This window comes from Poecilia mexicana, unplaced genomic scaffold, assembly GCF_051168715.1.
Source record: "Poecilia mexicana isolate PSO_F unplaced genomic scaffold, ASM5116871v1 scaffold_15, whole genome shotgun sequence".
NCBI classification, from domain to species: Eukaryota; Metazoa; Chordata; class Actinopteri; order Cyprinodontiformes; family Poeciliidae; genus Poecilia; species Poecilia mexicana.
This window is the reverse complement of record NW_028263384.1, coordinates 13102312-13124708: the sequence shown is the minus strand read 5'-3', so window position 1 is coordinate 13124708 and position 22397 is coordinate 13102312. Positions and strand designations below refer to the sequence as shown.

General features: G+C 37.3%; 1 protein-coding gene across 1 annotated transcript; it reads left to right on the top strand.

The window, feature by feature from the left end:
• On the top strand, positions 1-19233 carry LOC106903903 (carbohydrate sulfotransferase 15-like). The gene is made up of 8 exons (XM_014967942.2): positions 1-167; positions 9568-10196; positions 11612-11951; positions 14169-14312; positions 15858-16014; positions 16155-16311; positions 17818-17965; positions 18061-19233. Exons 2-8 carry the CDS (start codon positions 9723-9725, stop codon positions 18249-18251), a joined length of 1611 nt encoding a protein of 536 aa, XP_014823428.2. The 5' UTR covers positions 1-167; positions 9568-9722; the 3' UTR covers positions 18252-19233.
• The last annotated feature ends 3164 nt before the right edge of the window (positions 19234-22397 follow it).

Here is a 22397-nt window from a genome sequence, read left to right as displayed (position 1 = left end):
AGCGCGCAGTCTGATGGAGACGCTCCTGACGTGACGTCGCAGCTCGTTTCGCCGTTTGCCCACACTAACACGGATCGCACTGAGGATAGGCGGACTGTATCTTTACCGTCAGTTCAAATTGGGTTAATCACATGAAAGCGGCTGCATAAAATCGACTCAACTCCAATGTGAGTATTTTCTTGTTTTAAATCACGAACAGGGACAATGTATTTTTTCCCAGCTTAAATTTGGAGTTTTGATTTTTTTTGTTCTTTCTTTTTGAAAGGAGCTTGGGGGATAGAAAAACATTAAGTACCTGATTTTTAAAACGGCTACCCGATTTATTATTATTATTATTTTTTGTTATTTAATAGATTATGAGTAGAAAGGTAATTATTTTGTATGTAGTTTAGAGGGGATTAATCACCTACGTACTGCATCGTTGCAAACTGATCAAAGGTGAGCTACATGCCTCCAGTTCTGTTTAAAAGCAAGTCCTGGTTAAACTGTTTCCAGTTCTGAACAGCTGGAGAATATCTCTGTGACATTTCTCCAGGGGGTAGACTTGGACAATATCCATTTTTAATACTTTCCTACACATACACATGTAAAAACTATATGTTCCTGTTGTTTCTTTATTATCTGTGTGTCATTTTGGACATTTGCGGTGTTCTTATAAATTATAACAGTGTTTTTTTTTTTTTTTTTTTTTACAATGACAAACAATTGCCATTCTTTGCCAAAATAACATTATGGAACAAAGAGATTCATCAGGTCTGAAGGGCCCAGCACGGTCGGGTCGATGCCACAGTTGATGCACGCTCACGTGGTTGCAGGACATTAGTTTTAGCATACACCCCACTGAGCCTAGCTTCTGTGAAACCCTTCCCATTGCACTGTCCATCAAGGTACTTTATCATGATGTGTGGCTTACAACAGTGTAGTAAACACAGTGATCGTGGAAAAAAGAACAACTACTATGAGTTCACAAGTTTGGAGAAGAAGGAGGAAATAGTGACTGACGAGCTGCAGGACGTCAGATACTTTCCGTGTTATTGGAAGCCAAAAAAACAGAGCTTCTGACCAGAACAGAGCAGGGGGAGCTCAGTGTTTTGGTCCAACAGTTGGCCCTTCTTCAAGGCCTCGGACAATTGTTCTTTAAAACTATCCACCCTGCTCTCTGAAAAACCGTCTCTGGAAGTCTGGAAGAGTACTTGAAGCTGTTTTCCACACTAACCAACATGTTAGTTCTGACCAATCACACAATATACTTCGCCTGGACAGGGGGCCAAAAATGTCACCAAGGGGTTGTGACAAGAAAGGGTGACGACAAGAGCCTGAGGACAAAACTATTCAGTTTTTGTCACACAATTGCAACAATGGGAACTGCAGAGCCACTGAGCAATGAAAAAAACAAAAACTAATGCTTTTCAAATGATTTCCATACACAAAGATATTTATATTGCTTGTTCTTGAATCAGAAAATATTCATTTTTTTTGTTCTTCCAAAGGTTGACCTGTAAACTTTAGCTTATTCAGCATCCATCCGCTTGGGCTCCAAACTTTACAGTTAAATGTATCAGATGCTCTACCCTGTACATCCAGTCAGCATTGATTTTGCTTTTTTCTACTTATTTCTCCTTTTGCCTCTGCTATATTAACTTCATTAGACTCTGCAACATTGTTTTCACCAGATTTTTCCCACGATTTCCAGTTTGCCAGAGTCTCCCATCATCCATCACTAATAGCCATGCCTTTCTGGTACAAAAATCTGATTGTGTGTGGGGGGGAGCCACACCTCAGCTGCAGTCAGTCGGACATGTTTCAATATTTAGAACTGAATCTGGAGACCAGCTGGTTGTGTGAAATAAACACTGAAGAATCACAGGTTGTGGCAACAAAGATATTTTTTAAGTCTTTCACATGACTAAAAAGTAAACAAGTTAAGGCTGGAAATAGCAATGGAATGGAATAAAGGATTGGCAGCATCAGCGTGGCAGTGTGACCGTTTATCTCTCTGATTTATACTCGTTGCAGTCACTCAACTAAACACCAGATGTCGATGTTGAGCGGACAATCCTGGGATAGAGCAGAAATGGAGGCAGCAGAAGAAGAGATAGAAGGAAATCCTGTCTCTTTTATATAAAAAAAGAAATAAATGTATGAATATTTATTATGAATTTATATATGAATAGATACATATGAAATGCACCGAAACTTATCTTTGCATTTTTGGACACAGTGAAACAAGATACTTGCACATGCCAGAAAACAAATGACTTATTTATACTCGTTTACAAGTATCGCGTGGCCTATCAAATGTATCTTCATATAGTGTTACTGTCTGACCCTGTGGTCACTTTCTCCCTCTTCCTCCACTGCTGAGGCCCTGACAGGTAGGCAGGTGACCTTTCCACAGTCCCACCCTTCTGGACTGGACTTCCAGTTCAGCTTCTAAATCACTCAAGTTGCCTATTTACTGACAGCTTGAGGGGGAAAGAGTTGACCCTTAATGTAATGGAACAGTGAGACAGATCCAGAGGGGGGAGTGACAGCATCTGTTCACAGTCCATAAGTCTTCACACACCTAAGTTAAACTTCAACTGCACCTCGCCCTCCAGCATATTTGGTCCGCTGGGTGGAGAGCCTTTACACAGAATTTGTGGAAAAAATGCCTAAGCTGAAAAGCTGTAAAAGCAGTGCTTCTCTTGGCAGGGCCTTGTGTAGAAAGGCTTATATAACAGGGGAGCTATGATAAGAAAGAAGGAGTAAATTGTGCCAAATTAGATTGTTTGGGCTGGATGCTGGGATCCACCACAAATGGAAGTAAGAGATTATTTAAAAAAAAATAAAATAAAAAAAATAACATTCATTAGGTGCTGGAATGTGGGAGAGATGAATGATTTAGAAACATGATGGCAATGTCCCAGAGCTTCAGGACAGTAACTTTTTACCAGAGATTGCGTCAATAGCCTTGGCGCATCGCTGTCTTATTTCAAATATGAACACTTTGACAATCGATGGAGATACGGTTTAAACAAACTTGGAAAACAATTTGCAATTTGATTAAATTATATGTGATATCTGAATGTTTTCATGATTATTTGATCTTATCAGTCATCAGAGAAAAGCTGAAACGCAATGGCTAAGACCATAGGTGCTGTGTTTATGGGGCTGAAATCTAAGAGTTTTATGAATGTGAGAGGTTTTTTTTATACATCTGCAGGGTCACATTTTGCAGTACTTAGCTATGTTTAAGTCAAGATAGCTACACTATCTTGACTTAAACTGCACGTACGATTAAGTCATTTCATACTGGTTAAACTAGAGGTGCTACTATAATTATAACGCTGCAAGGATGAGTCATGGGCACATAGAAAAATTTTCTGTTATATCAAGAAGTACTTCAAGTAAAACATTCTTCATTCTAGACCTGCAGCTACAAGTCTCGTTTTAACAGCAACACAATACAAAGGAAACTTAAACTGTTCTAACAAGTTCTTTCAAGGGCTGACCCAATGTACTCCTAAAAGAGAGATATAACTCAGTACATGTGTGCAGGTCACTGTTGCTCCCACACTTATCCTGCACATGTGCACCACTGAGGTATTTAAGCAGCTTCTTCTGTAATATCACAACAAAGAACTATGAGAACATTGCTTAATGCAACAGTACTCCATACTTTCTGCACTGAGTCACTCTGTGCAAAGAGTCAAACTGCCTGCATAAACCCATTTATGATTATTTTGACTAATATTTATCTTTGCACTCATTGGGGGACAGTTCAGATTTCATGGCCAGATTGTTAAATGATCCATAAACACGGAATAGCATCCACTGAAATTTGTGAATTCCACACTTTTGTTGCCAATACACATTCAGGGGAATCCCATTACTTTAAAATCTGCACCATATCCCCTTAATTTCTTCTGTTTTAGATGTTAGAATTGTGAAGATCCTTCATTTATAATTCTTCTTTGATTTTGCACGCGGTTCATTTAGCTTCTGCTCTATTTTTACCCAGAGTTCTTTGAGAAATTGCCGTATAGAAAAGGCTGTTAGTGATCAAAACTAACATTAAAAAAAAAAAAACAGGACAGCCCTCATAAATCCATCACTCTGCACTGCCCACCCAGACTGACACAAGATCTGCCATATGTATTCGCCCAACGCTTTCCCTTTACCTCCAACGTAATGTTTCACTTTAAAGTAACAGTGAACCAAATGACACCTGGCTATAACAAAAATATTTGAATGCTTATGTATAAACTGGCACGCACAGATGCAAAATCTACTTCTACTTTTACAAACACCGTATCTGTGCTCCAGATGTCACTGTGGACTGTGGTTATAAATAGTTAATATGACCCTTTGTAAGGCTTGTGTCCATTTTGTTGAGACTGTACTTTTGTGCTTCAATAGCCAGTTAGTTCAATAGTCTGAAAATCTACACTAAGTTTTTATTTCTTCTCTCTCTCTTTGTGGAGAGTGAAAAGAGATTGGAGCAATAATCCAGCAAGGAGCGATGGATTAAGGTGGTTTCCTGAACTGTTTGTGCTCTCAGGGCAGTTTGAGATTTCCTGTAAAAAAAAAAAAAAAGAGATTTTTGTTTTTTCATTTCTTTCACATTACTTTAACTTTTGATGAATTTCCAGTCCACACAGTAAACATTTTATGATTACCTCAGTTTTCTCATGTATCTTTGTTTGGCCAGTCTGCTTTCCTTTTGTAGCGTTAGAAATTTTGTTTTGCCTCCCACTTCCATGGTCTGCAGCCAAGCTTCCGTCACACAATGTACTGTAACGGATCAAGATGTGCTTACATAGTTGTAAACATAAGGACGTGATTTAAACATTTTTCAAGTGAGGCAGGGGAGTGCATGTGTGTGACTGTGCAGAGTGCTGGCTCTGACTGCCTCTTCTGTTTAACTAACAGAGATCCTCATGAGAAACCCTTCACATTCTGAGAGGTTTCAGTCCTACCGATTTGTGATGCACAGTATTTGTGTCGGCAAATCCTCATTATCAGTCCCATTTTTCTGCTGTCTAGGAAGGATGAGATGCGCATCGTGTTATCATGAGTGCAAGATGGAGGGTCAAATATATAATGAGATCGCTTGTGTCCATTTTTCCCCCACCTTGTCTGCATACGATTAATCATCGTGCAGGACTTTAACTTCCCATTTATTGTCATAGCTAGCACCCATCTTAACAACCAGTACATATACTGCTAAATTAATTGTCAAACTAATGTCCATTGTCAAGAACTATGAGCATATTCTTCCTTTCCTATGCAGAGGAGAACCAAACCCATATTGATCATTAGTTTAATTAAAAGGCCAGTTCCAAATCACAGCTTTAGAGTCTGAAGATCCACAGCTGATTAAAAATAACGAGGACCATCATTTTTCTATTTTACAGTTGCAAGCTACTGATATGGTGTTATTACTAATAATTAAATGGAACCGCGGTTTGCGACATTTGATGAAAAAAATATACAAATCAATAGTTCAAAAACAATCCAATTAGGCCCATCTACAGCTGAAACCACAGTTAGCAAACACCATATAAAAAGACATGATTTTTTTTCACACTGTCTGATGTGAAATCAGAATAAACTTTTCTGCTCTTAGGTCAAGTAGGATTACAGAGAGTTTTTCCTAATTGCCAAATGCCAGAAAATGAGAGAGAATTTTTTGAGGTTATTTTGATTTATTTCTTCAAAAGTCAAAAGTTTAAATACACTTCATTAGTATTGGTACCATAGCCCTTATACTGTATGACTTGGGTCAAATGTATTTGCTTTCCTTCCACAGGCTTATCAAAGTAGATGGCAGGAATTTTGGCCCATTTCTCCTGACAGAACTTGTGTACCTGAACCTTGTTTGTGTGCTGACTGGGTCACACATGCATTTTCAGCTTTGCCCATTAAGGCTTGATAGGATTCAGATCAAGTCTTTGTGATGGTCTCTCCAAAACAGTGACTCCAAGCATCACTCTGGAAAATGATATTAAGGCATTTAGATTTAAATTAGGCTATTCAATTTGAGGATAGCAAGGGACAAAGATAAAAAAAAAATGTGAATAAAGGCTTGAAAATCAGAAGGGTTGTTGTTCCAGCAGAACCGTGACCAGAAAATGGCTGGTTGCCAGAAATATTTTAGCAGCATCCAGAACAAAATGGTCCCAAAATCATAGTAGCAAAAAACAAAAACAAAACAAACAAAAAAACAAGTCCAGTGGGGAAGAAAAAGGTGCAATGCAAAAAACAACTCCAAAATATGAATGAAGTGCACATGAACAATAGAGTTCATGTTTGTAATATGTAAGGAGAAGCTACTCAATGTAGTGTGTGTGTTAACTTGAGTTCTTATAAGAATATCATCAAGCAATTAATGAATTGTAATTTGTTGCTTTACGGTGTTGAAGTCATATAATGTAATGCCCTTAAGATTTTGTCATTTCTTTATCTTTAGAATACAAATAAATCAAGTGAAAATGTCCAATTTAATCTAAAAATAAAATAGTTGCTTCTCATCTTGACTTTGATTCCACATCAATCCAGATGCCAAGTCGTTTTAGGACATTATTGTTTAATGCACAGGAGTGCAACGTTTTATTTTGTCTTAGGTTTTTGACCTGACTTTACCTCATGCCCATCTTTTCTTTTCTTCATGTCACAGATCAATTTTCATACTAAATAAATCCCAGGGTTATATCTCATGCTCATTCTTCAACTGCTCATCCCAACATATTGTGTTTTCTCTCCCCCTGCTTTATGCTTTGTTATAGAAAATGTTTCTCTGATATTTTAGTTAGCTTTGTTTGTAGGATGTAAAGATGTTGAATTTAGGATTACAATCAGAGACACCTCCACTGTAAAAAGTTGAAGTATTCTATTATGAGTGGCTTTCGGTGTCATTTCAAGGAGGGCATTTCTGTCCACTGATATTTCATTAAATCAGGTCCTTAGTACCTCTAGAAGGATCAGAAATAAGTTATCCTCCCAAGCCCAGCAGCTATCCACACAGACATGAGGATATTTGCATGGATTCCTGATAAATCTTCCCTGAGCTATCCCATTATGACATCTGCAGATGTGTGTAACCACTTTCTATGCGACTTTTCATAACTTTTATCAACTTCCTTATCACATATGAGTTCAGATCTAAGTAACTCAATCATTACAGTTGTCTCCAGGGGTGAAAGTAGTGACAAAAGTGAGACCTAAATTCTGAACATCATGGCATGGAGGGCATCCCAGTTTTCCATGTCTGGCATATAACCATTCACTTTAGCTTTTAAACTGGTTCTATTGATCCTGTGTCCAGACACAGGGATAATCCGTAGCCCAGCATCATGACCTGTTTGTTCTGAAGATCCTGCAGCTTCCACTTCTCTTCCTAACATGGCTCCTCTTCACCCTGACTCTCATGCTGATAGGAGGAACCACAGAGCTCTGTTAGGTTAAAGCACATCTTCTGAAATTTGGATATTTTTCCTCCAACAGGTTCCAGAGGAATCACCTCAAACCAGATGTTGGACTGGATTTTATTTCAATGTCATTTGTTAATGTTAGCTTCTCATTTTCCACAGTGGAGTTATAAAGGTTGAAAAAGGTTATCATTTTGGAGAAAGTCTCATCAACATCAATATTTACACTAAATAAGAGGCAAAAAAAAAAAAGTTTTATAGAGGAAAAGCCTCTCAGACTCCGAGCCGACAGCACCAAGCTATTTAGACATTTGATTTAATTTCGCATAATTATCGCGGTAGAAGCCATTTGTCTGTTAAATACTTAATGGAACATATTTACCGTGTTTGATGTTATGAATGATGTATAGTCACAAACGAACGAGATAATCGTTCGTCGTTTATTGAACGTTCAGAAACTTCAGCGGCTGTGAAGCGCCACAGCAAAGGTAAACAAAGATAAAATAACCTGAACAGGTGAACAACTCTAAACACTCGCACCTTTTTACTCTCTCTCTCTCTCTCTCTCTGTCTCTCTCTCTGTCGTTTAAGCACACCCGTTGCCGTGGCAACTGCCTGCGCTTCGCAAGCCGAGCAGAGATTACTTTAAAACCACAACATTCAGTCCGTTACGATATTAGGTTTGCAGGCTCTATATTTATTTTGCGATTATTAATAAGCGCTCCCTGAACACAGCGGTTTGATTGATTGGTTAATTTTAAACTCCTGCTCTGCTAGTTATTTTGGCATGGAACCGAAACGAACAGAATTGCGCAGCAACATGTTGAAACAATATTGAGATTATTATTTTTGTTGGGTCATTAATTTGAACACGTTTTATTGATTTTATTCATTTATTAGTTTTGTTTTGTTTTTGTTATCCTTTAATAAAATTACGAACGTTTCGATAAGCCAATCAGAGGAGGACGTGCTGGTCTCAGAGTCCTGGCGGCGTTCAGTTTGTCACCTACCGCCGAGATCAACTCAAAACCTTCCGCGATCGACGTGTTGCAGCCCTGCTCTGGCAAAGCACGAACAGTTCTGAAACAACATAAAATTAGAAAAAAAAAAATCAAAACCGATTTCTTAACTGATTAAGTCGTGTTTTAGATTGCTCTTGAAAAACTAATCAGTCACGGCTGATTAGTGGGTGAAACACAGCTGCACAGTGAACCCATTGATTTTTTACAGCAGACAGCAGCTCCCCTCTCTTGCAGGCACTGCGTATCCCCTCTAAATCTTTTAGGGGTACGCAGTACCCGACCGTACCCACCTACTTTCTCACCCCTGGTTGCAAATGACCCTTGACTGTATGATGGGCATTATGTATACTGTTCTCTTTTGTTTTTAATTAACTCTGGCGATATTTTTTGTGTTCCAACAAAACAAGAGGATAATTGACAATTGTGAAGAACAAATACATAAGAACCAACTTAATCACATAATCCATAAGTTCAGAAATGTGCAAGTCAACAAAAATATGCTTACCAATGACTTGCGGAAGAAATTTAAAAAATATATATTTAAAGTTATTTAAAAACGGTTTTATTTTTAAATTCTACTTTTCTTTGCTGAACTTTTCACAAGATTGTATGGACTTTTTTGCTTCTTTTTGATATACGGACAGAATGGAGATAAATTGACATCCTCCTGTGTCAATACCAAATTTAAGCCTCATAGTTATAAAACATTATCCTTGAAAGTAAAATTTTCAGATTTGCAGAGTCAGACACTTCATATTTTTTGATAATGGGGTGTTTTTAGTTTTGCATTACAGAACAAACTACATTTATATCCTTGAAACTCCTAGCACTGAGCCAGGCTTTGTGGGCACCGTACAGCCCTCTCCATTAGGGAACTGGTCCTTACGTAGCAGACCACACACACTCTGCAGGTAACCTCAAACATCTTTGGGGTGGCTCCTGTTATAGAAATGTATGATTTTAAATGCCAATACTAATGCATGTATAATGTATTATGTATAAAAATAAAGTGTCTTTAAATAAAACTTAAAGACACTTTATTCAAAAAGGAAGATTATTGAAGCACTTTTAGGCAGCTAGTGTTGCTTTTTGGTTTCAAAGCCATGCATTTAACACCTGTTTCTGCTCTACAGGAGGAGCTTTTTTGCAAGCGATGGATCGACATAAAATGAAGACAAATGAGGACACGTGTGTAAACACAAGCACTTCTATGGAAACCCTACCTTTTTGAGGAAATGATTCTCTGGCTTTCTTTTCCACATGCCTGCTGCTCCACTTCTGAGTCAGCATGTCTCTGAAACACAACAAACATTGGAGCCACACACACAGCGACTACAGCTACAGGCCCCAGAACTTGCCCCTGACTGACAACTTTGGGAAAAGATCTGTCAGGACATTTGTAGACTTCAGGCACACAAACATGCCTGAAGGTCTGGACATAAAAGGTTTCCCACTGTTGTGTTTAGTCAACTTGTCATGTGTCTCGAAAGTCAAAGTAATTAGCTTCCTTGTGGGCTTGGTGCTGATGTTTCTCATCATGGCTTCGTACCTCCTGATGTGGGACAGAAAAGGACTTCTGCTCTCTGAGTTCCCCCGTCCTTTCAGGCCCGTGGTTATCATGACCGGTGCAACAACTGCTGAAGACTCTGTTGACAGGAGCTTTATAGATGTGAAAACGCTGGTAAAGATGATCAACTCCAAGGAGCAGAACACGTCCAGGAAGGTACCCGACGAAAAGGACGTCATCAACACAGACCCACATGTAAGTCTGAGAGACATTATTATGTACGTTAGCCAAGTAAATGACTAATGAGGTTAATATTATAGGAGCAGACTGCACAGAGCCTTGTGAATGTATTCTTGAACCATTTCACAATTTGTCATGAGCATATTTTTGTGGTTTTCATGTGATTGTCCAACAGAAAGTAGACAGCAATTCTAAAGTCAAAGGAAAAGTACACAGTTTGTTTTTTTAAGAAATTCAGAAATTATGCCATGAAATGGTTTTCAGGACTCAAACGTCAAAACTTTCGTAATGTTTTGGTTCCAGCTTTGTTCACGTAGATACTGAAATGTCTGTCGATCCGTCTTCACATGTTGGCTGAAGGGTGTCTGTAAAGCTGAATCTTTGACTCATACCTCCAATTCTGAATTGGTTTCAGGTCTGGACTTTAGTTGAGCCATGGTAACACAACAAGATGCGTCAAACTAGTTATTACATTGTACTTCTGGAATCATGTTTAGAGTGAACATCTTGCTGGAAGGTCAACCTGCACCCAGACTCAAGTCTATTATAGCCTCTACCAGGTTTTCTTCCAGGATCACCCTGTATTTAGCTCCAGCCAGAATGCTACCACCCAAAAGTGTGTCAAAAAGTTAAAATTTCAACTCATCTGACCTGAACACCTCTGAAAACTACAAATGAACTTGCTTGTGAATTTCTTTACACCTTCTATTTAAAGGGCAGATTTGTGGTGAGCAAGACTATCGAGAGATTCTCATCTGAATCTTTTAGCCTCACCATGGGCCTCCTGGCTCCTCCTCTGGTTAATTATCTCATTCTCTTGACAAAATGTGTTAAGCGTTCAAGGAATATGAACATTTTTGCAAGAAAGTTTACTCAGCATTTGGTAAATCATAGCAGTAAGCACATACTCGACAGCAACTTCAAGTTGGAATAATCTCTGCAGTAAATATTTGTTTGATGAAGCTTATAATGACCTGTTTTTCTAAGCGACATACACTTTCTAAGTGTTGGTTTAGGCTTATCTGTAATACCCTCTGGTATAGTATGCTAATGCTTTTCTGCTCATTACAGCCTGATTAAAGGTTTCCATGTACAACCCACACTATTGCAGTGTTTGTAAAAATACCAATGATGGATGTTGCAACACGTGTGAGTCATTAAGTTAAATATCAGTTTGTGCCATGTGTCAGACATATATCAAAGTGAAAAACGGTTAGACAGAGAGAACCAAGTAGGTGATGATTCATCTGGGGTAAAGCTGGAGAATCCTATAATATTGCCCTTAATTATGAATGACTGATGTTTTGATGTGATTGTGGAATGACTTCAGGTATAACAGTGCCACAAAAACAAACATACCTGCAATCAGGATTTGACACAGTGAAAAACAGAATCCTGCTCCCATTTTTTTTATGTTCTTTTTTCTTTAGTTCTTTTCAGTGATTCCTCGCCATTTCCTGCCCCACGTCAAGAGCCCATGCTGGTACGAGGAGCTCTCCGGTGATCTTGGCACGGACCCCTACAAGAACAACCGCTTCAGTCTCCGCTCCAAGAGTTTCAAGAACGTGTGTGACCACATGAGAGCCAGGTTCCACCAGAATGTGTGCGACATAGACGGGAAACGCTTTCGCTTGCGCTGCTTGCCGTACTTTTACATAATCGGTCAGCCAAAGTGTGGCACGACAGACTTGTTTCACAGACTCTTGATGCTTCCGGAGCTTAAATTTAACACCATAAAGGAGCCACACTGGTGGACCAGGAAACGCTTCGGTAAGGCTAAAGTGATCTGGAAGTGTGATGCTAACATTTGCAACTGTGCGGTTTCAAAAATCATGAAGGACTCATACATGTCACGTGGTGTGAGATTCAAGTTTTAATAGTACCGGGGTCATACTTTACAATGAAGATGTAATGTGTGGCTTATTTGCAGCAGAAAAAAATAATATTTTAATAGCAGTTCAATAATTATTGGAAAGCAACACTGCATGATTTTTAAAGAAAATGTGAAGCCGGGATTAATAAAGCACACGGAGCTTCAAATAGAAGGGGTTCTTTATTCTCAAAAAGACACTGTTCCCTCTGACTTGAAACAAAATAAAAAGAATGAGATTCAATATATGGAGAAATAAATGGCCCGTATGTCGAACGCCTTGGCTTCAGTGAAATGGCGGGCTAATAACGCGGTTAGCATTCAACAGAGTAGAACGCAGCTTCACATAAAAGCTGAACTCTAACAGCATAAACAACGGCATAACAAACGGTAGTGGCACGTCTAGAAGAGGACAAACAGAAAAACATGACATTAACATCATCTCTATAACTTTGTCCACGGAAGATAATTCAGTTCAAACATTAATTACCGAACAATTTGGATTTTTCTCTCATGTGGCCATAGAGTCGTCTTCTCCACCAGGTCTCGGATCAAAAAATGTCCTTCTCTTCCGTTTTACCAGTTAGTGCCACAGTACATAAACAAGAGGTTTTTTTTTTCTACTTCCGGTAATTTTAGACCTCTGTGTAACAACAGCACCACATGCTGACAAAAACAAGAATTACAACCATCTGATGAAATAAAAGCAAAACATGGTTTACAAAATACATTTGACATGTACCCATTTTTCACCTGGTTACAAAAATATCACACATTGCTTGACATTTGTTGTTGGTCAAGCAATGTTAAACTATTTTCCCAGAATTTTAAGTACTGTGCCTTTAAAAAGTGTTCATTATCCTTAAACTTTTTCGCATTTTGTCAGGTTATACACAAACTGCAACGTATTTTATTGGGATCTAATGTGATAGACTGACACAAAATAACGCATAACTGTGAAATGAGAGGAAGGTGATTAATTTTTAATAATTTAAAACAGCTCAAACTTGTGTTGACAGATATTCCACCTGATCCATGGATGCCTGCAGTTCTTTCAGAGTTACCACTGGTCTTTTGGCTGCTTCTCTGATTAATGTTGTACTTGGCAGCCGGTCAGTTTAGGTGGCCTGTCATGTGTTACTCTATTTTCAGATAATGGATTGAACAGTTATCCTTGGGGTTCTTGGTATGCGGCTTTTTTTTTTTTTGACAGCACAACCTTATCCTTTGCCTTTTCTGTTTTTCATTATATAAGTGGTGATCTGTCACTTAAAATCCCAATAAAAGACATTGTGTGTAAATGTATGGAAAAAGTTTAAGAAATGTATATAAAAATATGTAAGACAGTTGGTTCCCCTGACTGCTGAACTAGTAGTAGTTTGCCTTACTAGTTAAGGATTTAAAATTTATAAATATTTATTCAAAGTGAAGTCAGATACAGCTTTAAGCTGAACCTCAAAATGTGCAATGTAAGCAGTAAATCAGCACGTCCTGATTCTTTATTTTGATTGATTTTTTTAACAGTCCTAAAAGGTTTTCTACTTTTACGGTTTAGTTTCTTGAAAGTTTTTAATAATATTTCAGTTGAGTCAGGTTTTCTTTTTCTTTGTTTTCATTTTCACTGTCAAGATACATCTACAGTGTAAGAAACCTAACTAAAATTTAAATAAAGAAAAACAAATGTTATAAGCATAAAAATTAATGTAAAAAAATTACAAATAACCTTTTGACCTAAATAAGACCGTCTGCAGCTACTTTACAAAATCTTTAGACTTAAGCTATTGCCAAAGTAATAGCCTAAGTCATTTTTTGACAAAAGGAAAGCAAAAGTCATAATCCATTATTTTAGGAAGCTATATTAAGGTTTTATTATTATATAAGTTATTTTAACTTGGCGTGTCTAGCAGGAAGTTCAGCACCTTAATAGAAAATCCACAACACAATTGTGTGGTTTGACCATAAATTTGGTCAGATCTATTATAATAGATGCCAATATTCACTGGCCTCCATTTGAGATGTACAACAAAGAAAGCTTGGTTTGTTCATTCAAGACATCCTATGGAAAAGCAGTCCTTAATGAGCTTATAATGAGGGCTGTTTTAAATTTCCTTCTGCAGGTTATATCCGTTTCAAAAAAGGCTTCCAGGAGCGTTTTCCGATAGAGGATTACCTGGATCTGTTTGACTTGGCAGCCATCAACATCCAAGTAGGAATCAGTGGAAATTCATCTGGAGATCACCGTGCAAATGAGATCATAACAGGTAAAAAATGTGTGCGTGTGTCTGTGCGTGCATCTGGGCTTCTGTGTGTGTGGGCACGGGTTGTAGGGGGCTGTATGTCATTGTGAGTGGGTGAGAACAATTAGGAAAAGTTGGCGATTGTTGTATTTTAAATATGAAAGAATGTGTTCATTATATATTTTGGGAGTTTAACTGTTTGGTGGCAAAGCTTTAAATCCAGCTTGTTGTTTATTTTACAGCACAAGAGAGTTAATTTATGAGGCACACTTATTTCTAACTTTTGACACATCACATAAAACTCTTAGTTAAAAAGTGAGAAAGTGAGATGATAGTTTCAAATGGAAATACATTTGAGTGATTTTTACATAAAAGCACCCCTGTATGCAAATCAGACTGTAAAACAAAAACTGAAAAAAAACATACAGTGAATACAGAAGAGTGGGAAGTATAAAACTGAATTCATCAAAAAAAAAAAAAAAAAAGAGACAGCACATTAGTTGAAAGCACTGGTGGAAAAAATAGTGCTTAGCATATTGCCTTTTAAGAGATTACATTAGACTGCATCATCACGTTTAAAAGCAACCTCGCTGAATTTAAGCAGTAGCTGGCTAGTTTTTTAAAATATTAACTATAATCTCTTTTTAAAATTTTTCACATAATAGTCAAGAAGACTTTTCTGTCTCACATTCAAATGTAGGAACTCAAGTTCTGCTTCGCATGTTTGGTGATTATTTTAGCAGGAAGGTCAACATTTTACTGATATCCTGACAGCAAGGAAGTATTGCTGGTGTTCTGTGTAAAAAGTATGTTAAACACTTTCAGTCAAATGCAGGATTTCTTCTTCAAGGTTATCAGTTTGTACTGAGTAGTTTACGGATCTCTATAGATTGTTTTTACATCTAGTTTTACCTCGCCCACTGGGCAACGAAGGTTGATTTTGTTTTCCTTTTCTGTCCTCGTTTTCATTGGAAATGAATAGAGGTACTCAAATTATTGAAGAAATAAATCTTCCTTATTAGCTGGGATATTTAATAATGTACAATAGGTCTGCCAAAGTAAGCAGCAAGAGTGTGAACAGACTCTCAATAAGCTCTGTCCGGTCACTTAACTCCCGCATTGTGGAAAAATACCCGCGGTCCCGTCCTGCAGGTCCCAAACAGAAGCAAACAGAATGACTGAAAACAGACAGAGCCAAGATGTTGTAACGCCCAGGTCAAAGTTCACACCCCAACTGGATTGATATGAAGTAGTGGGATTTTGGAAAAGTCGTTCAGAGATAAAATTCTTCATGAACTGAAGCAATTTTGTCAAGAGGACTGATGATGTCATACAGAGAATAAGCAACATGAGGTGGTTCCACAGTTCACCGAGTCAGGGTGTACTTTGTTCCTCCTTGTAGTGAACCGATTATTGAACTGATTTGCCGGATTTGGAATTATAATTGAACTTTTACTGTACTTACCCTTTTGTAGTGAATAGACACTAATAAAAGTTTATTGTGTTTTTTTTTTCTGGATTGCCTTTGAAATGTGCTGTAATTCGGGCTTTTTGTGGTGTCATCCACAGGGGAAGCCAGTGCATCGACTATGTGGGATAATCAAGCCTGGAGTTATCTCCATGGAAACGAGGAGCAGACAGAACCTCCGTTCCTAGCTCAGGACTTCATCCATGCAGTCCAGCCTGGCGCCAAGATCATCATAATGCTTAGGGATCCAGTTGAGAGGTGAAAACAAACTCCTTCATTATAGAGACTTTTTGAAATGTGCCATTTGTTGCAAAACAACAACAACAACAAAAACTGTCCCTGCATCCGGTGCAGTTTAATGTCCAGTTTTCTCAGAACTCGGTTTGTTGTGTCCTCAGGCTTTACTCTGACTACTTGTACTTTACCTTGGCCAATAAGTCTGCAGAGGATTTTCATCAGAAGGTGGTTGAGTGTGTCCAGTTGTTTCAGTCCTGTCTCTCTGAGAGGTCACTGCGATCATGCGTCTACAACACCAGCCTTTTCAACGCCATGCCGGTCAGCCATGTCCTTGCGTCGCTTTTTAGATGCTTTACATCTTTTCCCTCTTTCACAGCAATATTTACTGATACTGAAGAATTGTTCAAAAAATTCATTTATATTTTAATATCTCTATCTCTCCGCCTTGTAATTTATTTCCAAGAACACACAGCAACAAGAAGTAACAATCATCCCCAGTTTGAAATATAATGAAGCCGCTCTTGCTTTGAAAGGAGAAATCTTTCGATCTTGATAAGTTCTAATTTATCAAACTCATCCCCTGGTCTCTCCTCCTTTATCTCCGTCTCAAATGGTTGGTGACCCAAACAGATACTTTGGAAGATTTGCTACATTGTAAAGCCATCATAAGATCACTTGAGGAGAAAGATTAATAAATCACCATGAGATCCCATTTAAATCAACTCTCCTTTCTAGAGGGGCATAAAGAGCTGACAAATATGTAGATGTTCTAGTGACCTCTGGAGGCCTCAGTGTGCTACAGCATATACATTAAGGCCCTAGTCTTTTGCCTAACTTGTAACCAAAAAAATATATAAAAAATTTCAGCAACACAATAAGGAATTTAATGTCTTTTTTCAAATTAGTTTTTATAGATATATCCTGTCATCTGATGAAACTAAAATGTGGTTGACCATAATGTATGTTGTTACATTTGGAGGAAAAGTGAACACCTGAAAGCTTGAGAACAACACTGCCGCTTTCAAGACAGTTGGCATAATGAGGAAATATTGAATCTGAAATCAGGCAGGAAGTTGCAGTTCTGGCACAAATAGTCTTCCAAATTAACCATGTGTCCATTTGGAAGACCAATAATACAACCAAAAAGTTCAGATCTTAATCTCATAGACAATTTGTGAACGTAGCCAAAAAATTGAGTTGTCACTTTCATCAAACTTCAAAAAATGAAATTTCTCACATTATTCTGACATTTAGCAAATTTAAATCATTTTGGTGAACCTGACTGACCTTGATAAACAAAGGTCGTCTTTTAATACTAAATTCCTGGTTTGTAATTTAAAAGGATGATAACATTATTTTAACAGTGCTGGATTATGGTAGAAACTAAAACATGTAGCACTTCTTGTATTTTTCTATATTGAACTTATTGAGATAAAACAGTCTTTACTTTTAGAGTGAAACATCCCAATTCTCCTGTCCTAGATAAAGCAAATTATATAAAAATATTGCACTTCCATTAACTATTTAAAAGGGTTTGCGGCCACAGGTTGTCCTTTCAAGCATTGACACAAATCAACCCTGAATGCTCATGATTATTGCAGTGAAGGATGTTAAACAGTGCAGCACTACAGTATTGCTGTAGATTTTAATTATGCAGATATGCAGCACAGATGCTTTATTCTCTGCTAATGCTCTTCAAACTCTCCTTAAAGAGCTGAATTCTTCATAAAACTAATTTAAAATATGTTTTAAAGTGTTTATCCTGACACATCAACACACCGCAGGATTTTTATTGTGCGTCTTTATGTTGGTTTTTGCTCACAGGTGAGACTCACACTGGGAATGTACTTTGTTTTTGTCCTGGACTGGCTGACTGTTTTCCAAAGAGAGCAGATTCTAGTTCTTCAACTGGAGGACTACGCAGCCAACCTCAGAAAAACTCTCAAGACAGTTTTTGATTTTCTCGGTGTGGGTATGTGACGTCTATCGTTCGTTTCTGGGAAGGTTTGTGTGTCACTCGTTACAAAATATCGTCATTGGCTCTTTGTTTCTCCACTGTCCCCACAGGCCCGCTGTCAGAGCAAGTGGAGGCGTCGCTGACCAAACGTCCAATGTCCAATACGCGCCGGGCGAAAGACAGGATCCTTGGTCCCATGATGCCAGCAACCAGGAACCTCCTCAGTCAGTTTTACCAGCCATTTAACAGTAAACTGGCCAACATTTTGAACAAAAAGGCTTTCCTCTGGAGTTACAGCTGAAGCAGCCTGAGCAGGAATGAAATCGAATGGAGTTGAGAGATCGGAGAGAAATGTGACAGCAGACTGCAATGAAACGCCTGAAGTGAATCTACAGTGAAAGAACTGATGCTCACGGCTCTTTGAAAGCAGGACACTTCAAGTCAATATGAAAATGAGGTAAACAAACTCTCATGTCACAAAGTGCATTCTTAAGAGTCCATGCAACAAACAACATGCCTGAATAGTTTCCACCTAATTTATAACTGAGAAGAACGAGTTAAGTGTCTTGTGCTGTAATAGTTTGTTTTGAACATGTACAAATAAACTGAATTTGTTTCGTTTTGTTTATGTCACATTTGGTTTTAGGTTTGAAAAAAACCTAACATCAGGGGATTGTAATAAAACAAAAATCTGATTTTCATATTGGACTGCATATTTTCTGTTGTGGATTAAATAAATAAATAAATAAATAAAATGAACAATGGTGAAAAGAAGGTCATATAAAGTGAAACATTAAAACTGTAAACAGGAAACTGAAGAACAGACTGTGATTTTAAGTGGATTCCACAATATTAGCCAGTCTATTTCATGATAAAGATTAGTACACAATTTTGATCAGAGACAACCAGCTGAGGTTAAAGGAATTAAAACCGTGAGACTACAGCTCTTATGGATCCACTGTAGATTTCTGTTTGGTGTTGTTTAATAATGGGTCTCCGTTCACATTGTCTGTCCTTTAGCATTTTCAAGGTTTTCAGTCTGTTCCCTTCTGAGTAGAGTTTGGGTGTTCTGCTTATGTATGCATGGGGTCTTTCAGGTTTGTCCAGTAAATTAGAGTGTGTTTATGTGTCTGTGTTGCCCTGTGGCCTGTCCAGTGTGTAATGCTTACCCTGCCTCACATTCATTGAACTCTCACCACCAGGATTTGGCAGGAGTGTGTAACTTTGAACTGATCAGGCTTGTTCACAAGGCCTTTAGGATCTCAGTAAAATACTAAACATGGTTCCGGATGATTGTTCATTTGTTAATGTACATGATTTATTTCGTAATTTGGCTCAAAGATTAGGTCATTGGAAATATTAAACAGTCCTTTTCAACTGTTTAATATTTTCAAGGTTTTTGAATTCTGGTAAAATGTGTTCACATCATAGGACCTGGAATCTACAGCTGTAGAAAGACAGACTAAACAAAAAAAAAAAAGTAGCTAAACAGCCTATTAAAGGTTGTGGAATAACGTCAGTCCCTATAGAGTGAAATGTGAAAAGAAAGGTTGCAGGTTTTGTTGTTACTGACATACATGAAAGAACAGACAATGAACACAAGAGGGCACTAAAATACAGATCAAAGCTAAACATTCACCACACATCAGAAAACATTGCTGATTTTATTGTAACATTTATCTACATATTAGAAACTTGACTCTTTCTAGTAAAAAACCCCCACAACACTTAAAACACATAACATATTTCTATTTGACAGTTATTGGCTTTTATTTTTATTTCTCTTTGCAGTCTAGTTCACAGATCTAGATCACATTTATCTTTGTACACATCTAGGTAAAAGGCTGAAGGCTTTGTTAAAGCATGTGCAATTCAAATTATTTCAACATGAAAAATAGTTCATAGCTTTTCCTTTATTTTGTTTCTATGAAAAAGAAGAGCGTGGACACAATAGGATCCACTGCTGCTTGTTTGTTTAAAGCCTCATGAAGAAAACCTGCATTTTCCACAAGAATGGTTCAAGGACGTCCATCAACAAGCAAAGAAAATTACTAGATAACAGAGAACAAACAGTGTCTGTTTACTGTACTATTTATTTATAATGTGAATGGTGTCATGGACAACATGTCAGCCAAACTACTCAGAATTACTGATTGCCTCCTTCGTGTTATGTCTGTAATAATCCTGTTCAGGAATTTTAAAGAGATCAAAATGTTTGAGGTTATCAAAATTTCACACTTTCTCACTTATCTTAAGTGAGGAAGATGTGATCTGGAAGATCAGAGAAGTTCAGGAGAGAAATTTTAAATGTACTGTATTGATCCCAAAGGGAAAAATGATTACCTAAACAGGTACATTATTGACGGATTACATGATCAATTACATAAGATTGTCTGGGCAACGTGTTTCTTATAATCTCTGGAAAATGTGTGTATGTGTGGAGAATTTCCAATACTGTCTTATCTTCTGCAAGCGCTTCCTGCCAGGTTTGACCCAGCCTTTGTGAAAGATGCTGGTGCACAGCTAATTTCTCACACACTCCTGTCGCTCCAAACTGTCACTCAGCGTAGCATTCATAAAAATAAAAAAAGAAAGCAATAGCTGTCCTTTTTTTTTATTAAGTCAGAGGGTTAGGGTGCCATATAACATGTCTGTGCACATGGTGGTTATGTAAGTGAGCAAGAAGATGTGGTGAAGTGGATGGGATGTTGTTATGATTAACTCATTTTCCTTTTTCTTTATCTATATATAGAGAAAAACAACCACAAAATTATTTACAAGTGGCAAGTATAGTTGTAATCAGCCACCTAAAAATTGTTAGCGCCTGATAGCTTGCAGGAAAAAATACTTGACATTACAATTTGTTCTTGTCTTGGATGCAATGCATCAGTCTGAAGGTAACAAATCCACAGAGAAGATGTGTTCAGGCTGGCTGATCATTGTTTTCTCAGCCACCTGTTTCTCTGCAGAGCTCCAAGAACCCAACAGAAATTCACAATACTGCTCAAATCTTTGCCTTCATCTGAAACCTGTCAAACCAGGAAATACGCTTAATAAAAGAATCACAATACGTTTTGAAAATAAAAAATAGTATAGATGTGAAAAAGAAAATAACAAAGATCTATACTTACACCAGAGATTATTTCAATATACTTTTACATCTTCTGGTCATTCCCTTCTTTTCTCTTTTACTCTGAAATCAGATTTCACTTATATTATCACTCTCGGTATACAGTGATTCTTGAGAATAGGGACAAAATGGGTTTTAATTTTCCCATATTTTTTTTAAAATTATTTCTCAACCTTATGTATGCAAATATGACAAATAATGTTTAGAAAATATGAAGATGCTAAGGTACAGGCTCCCAGTTGCGAATTTTAAAAAAAAATTACATTTTTAATCGACCTGACCCAAACCTTTGTCATCACCATCTGACAAAAATAAATCGAAAACGATTTTTAAAATACCCCATTAGTGATATTTTTACTCAATTTACAGACAAATGCTTCTCAAGAAATAAAATAAATATTATTTAAAATAAAAAACAAGAAAAAGTCCATCTGATGGAGTTGACAGTGCATGACGGAGTTGACACAGAACTGAAGGTGGTGACAAACTAGTGAGTAAAATGAAAAACTTGGTACATGTGAAGTAATGCAATTCATGTAAAATACATTAAAATGAATTAGTTGCACAATTAAGTGAGATTTGACAACAATTTCACTGAAAGAGTCAGAAAAACTCTGACGGAGTTGATATCTGACGGAGTTGACGAAATGCCAAACTACCTCAATTTATATGATGTTATTCTGAAGGAGGCCATATTGTAGCTCGTCAGGTCCATGAAATCTTTACATTATACCAAAATTAAGCTTTTATTTCGCAAAATTTCATCAAAGTTTTGTAAATTGTCAGTTATGGAGTTGACACATCATGGTTGTGACAAACAACTTAGGAATAAAACAGAAGAAAAAACTAAAGAATAACTTAAGCTAACCGGAGCTAACTAGCCCTCCTAGCAAAGGAAGAGAAAAGACAACGTCATGGGGTCCTCAGAAGTTCTGGGGCTCCCCAATAATGCCTGATTTTTTTTACATTCTTTTCATTTCTGACGGTGTTGACAAAAACTAAGGACAAATTTCAACGGAGTTGGAAAATATCTAAAAATTATTTTTAATTCAATTTATCGATACTTTTATAATTATTTATATGACTACTTATACTTAATTGTCATAATATATAATTTTAGTATTTCTTTAATTGTTTTAAACTATAAGAATGTATTGAGTTCTGCTCCTGGACAAGGACTTTTACAGGCATCATCCACCGACTACAATGTTTAAAATAAAAAAATATTCAGCAAAAAAAAGAAAAATATACATTGTTGTGCTCACATGACCCAGGTTAGTTTAGTTAGATATTTGAAAAAAATATATTTTGTGTATA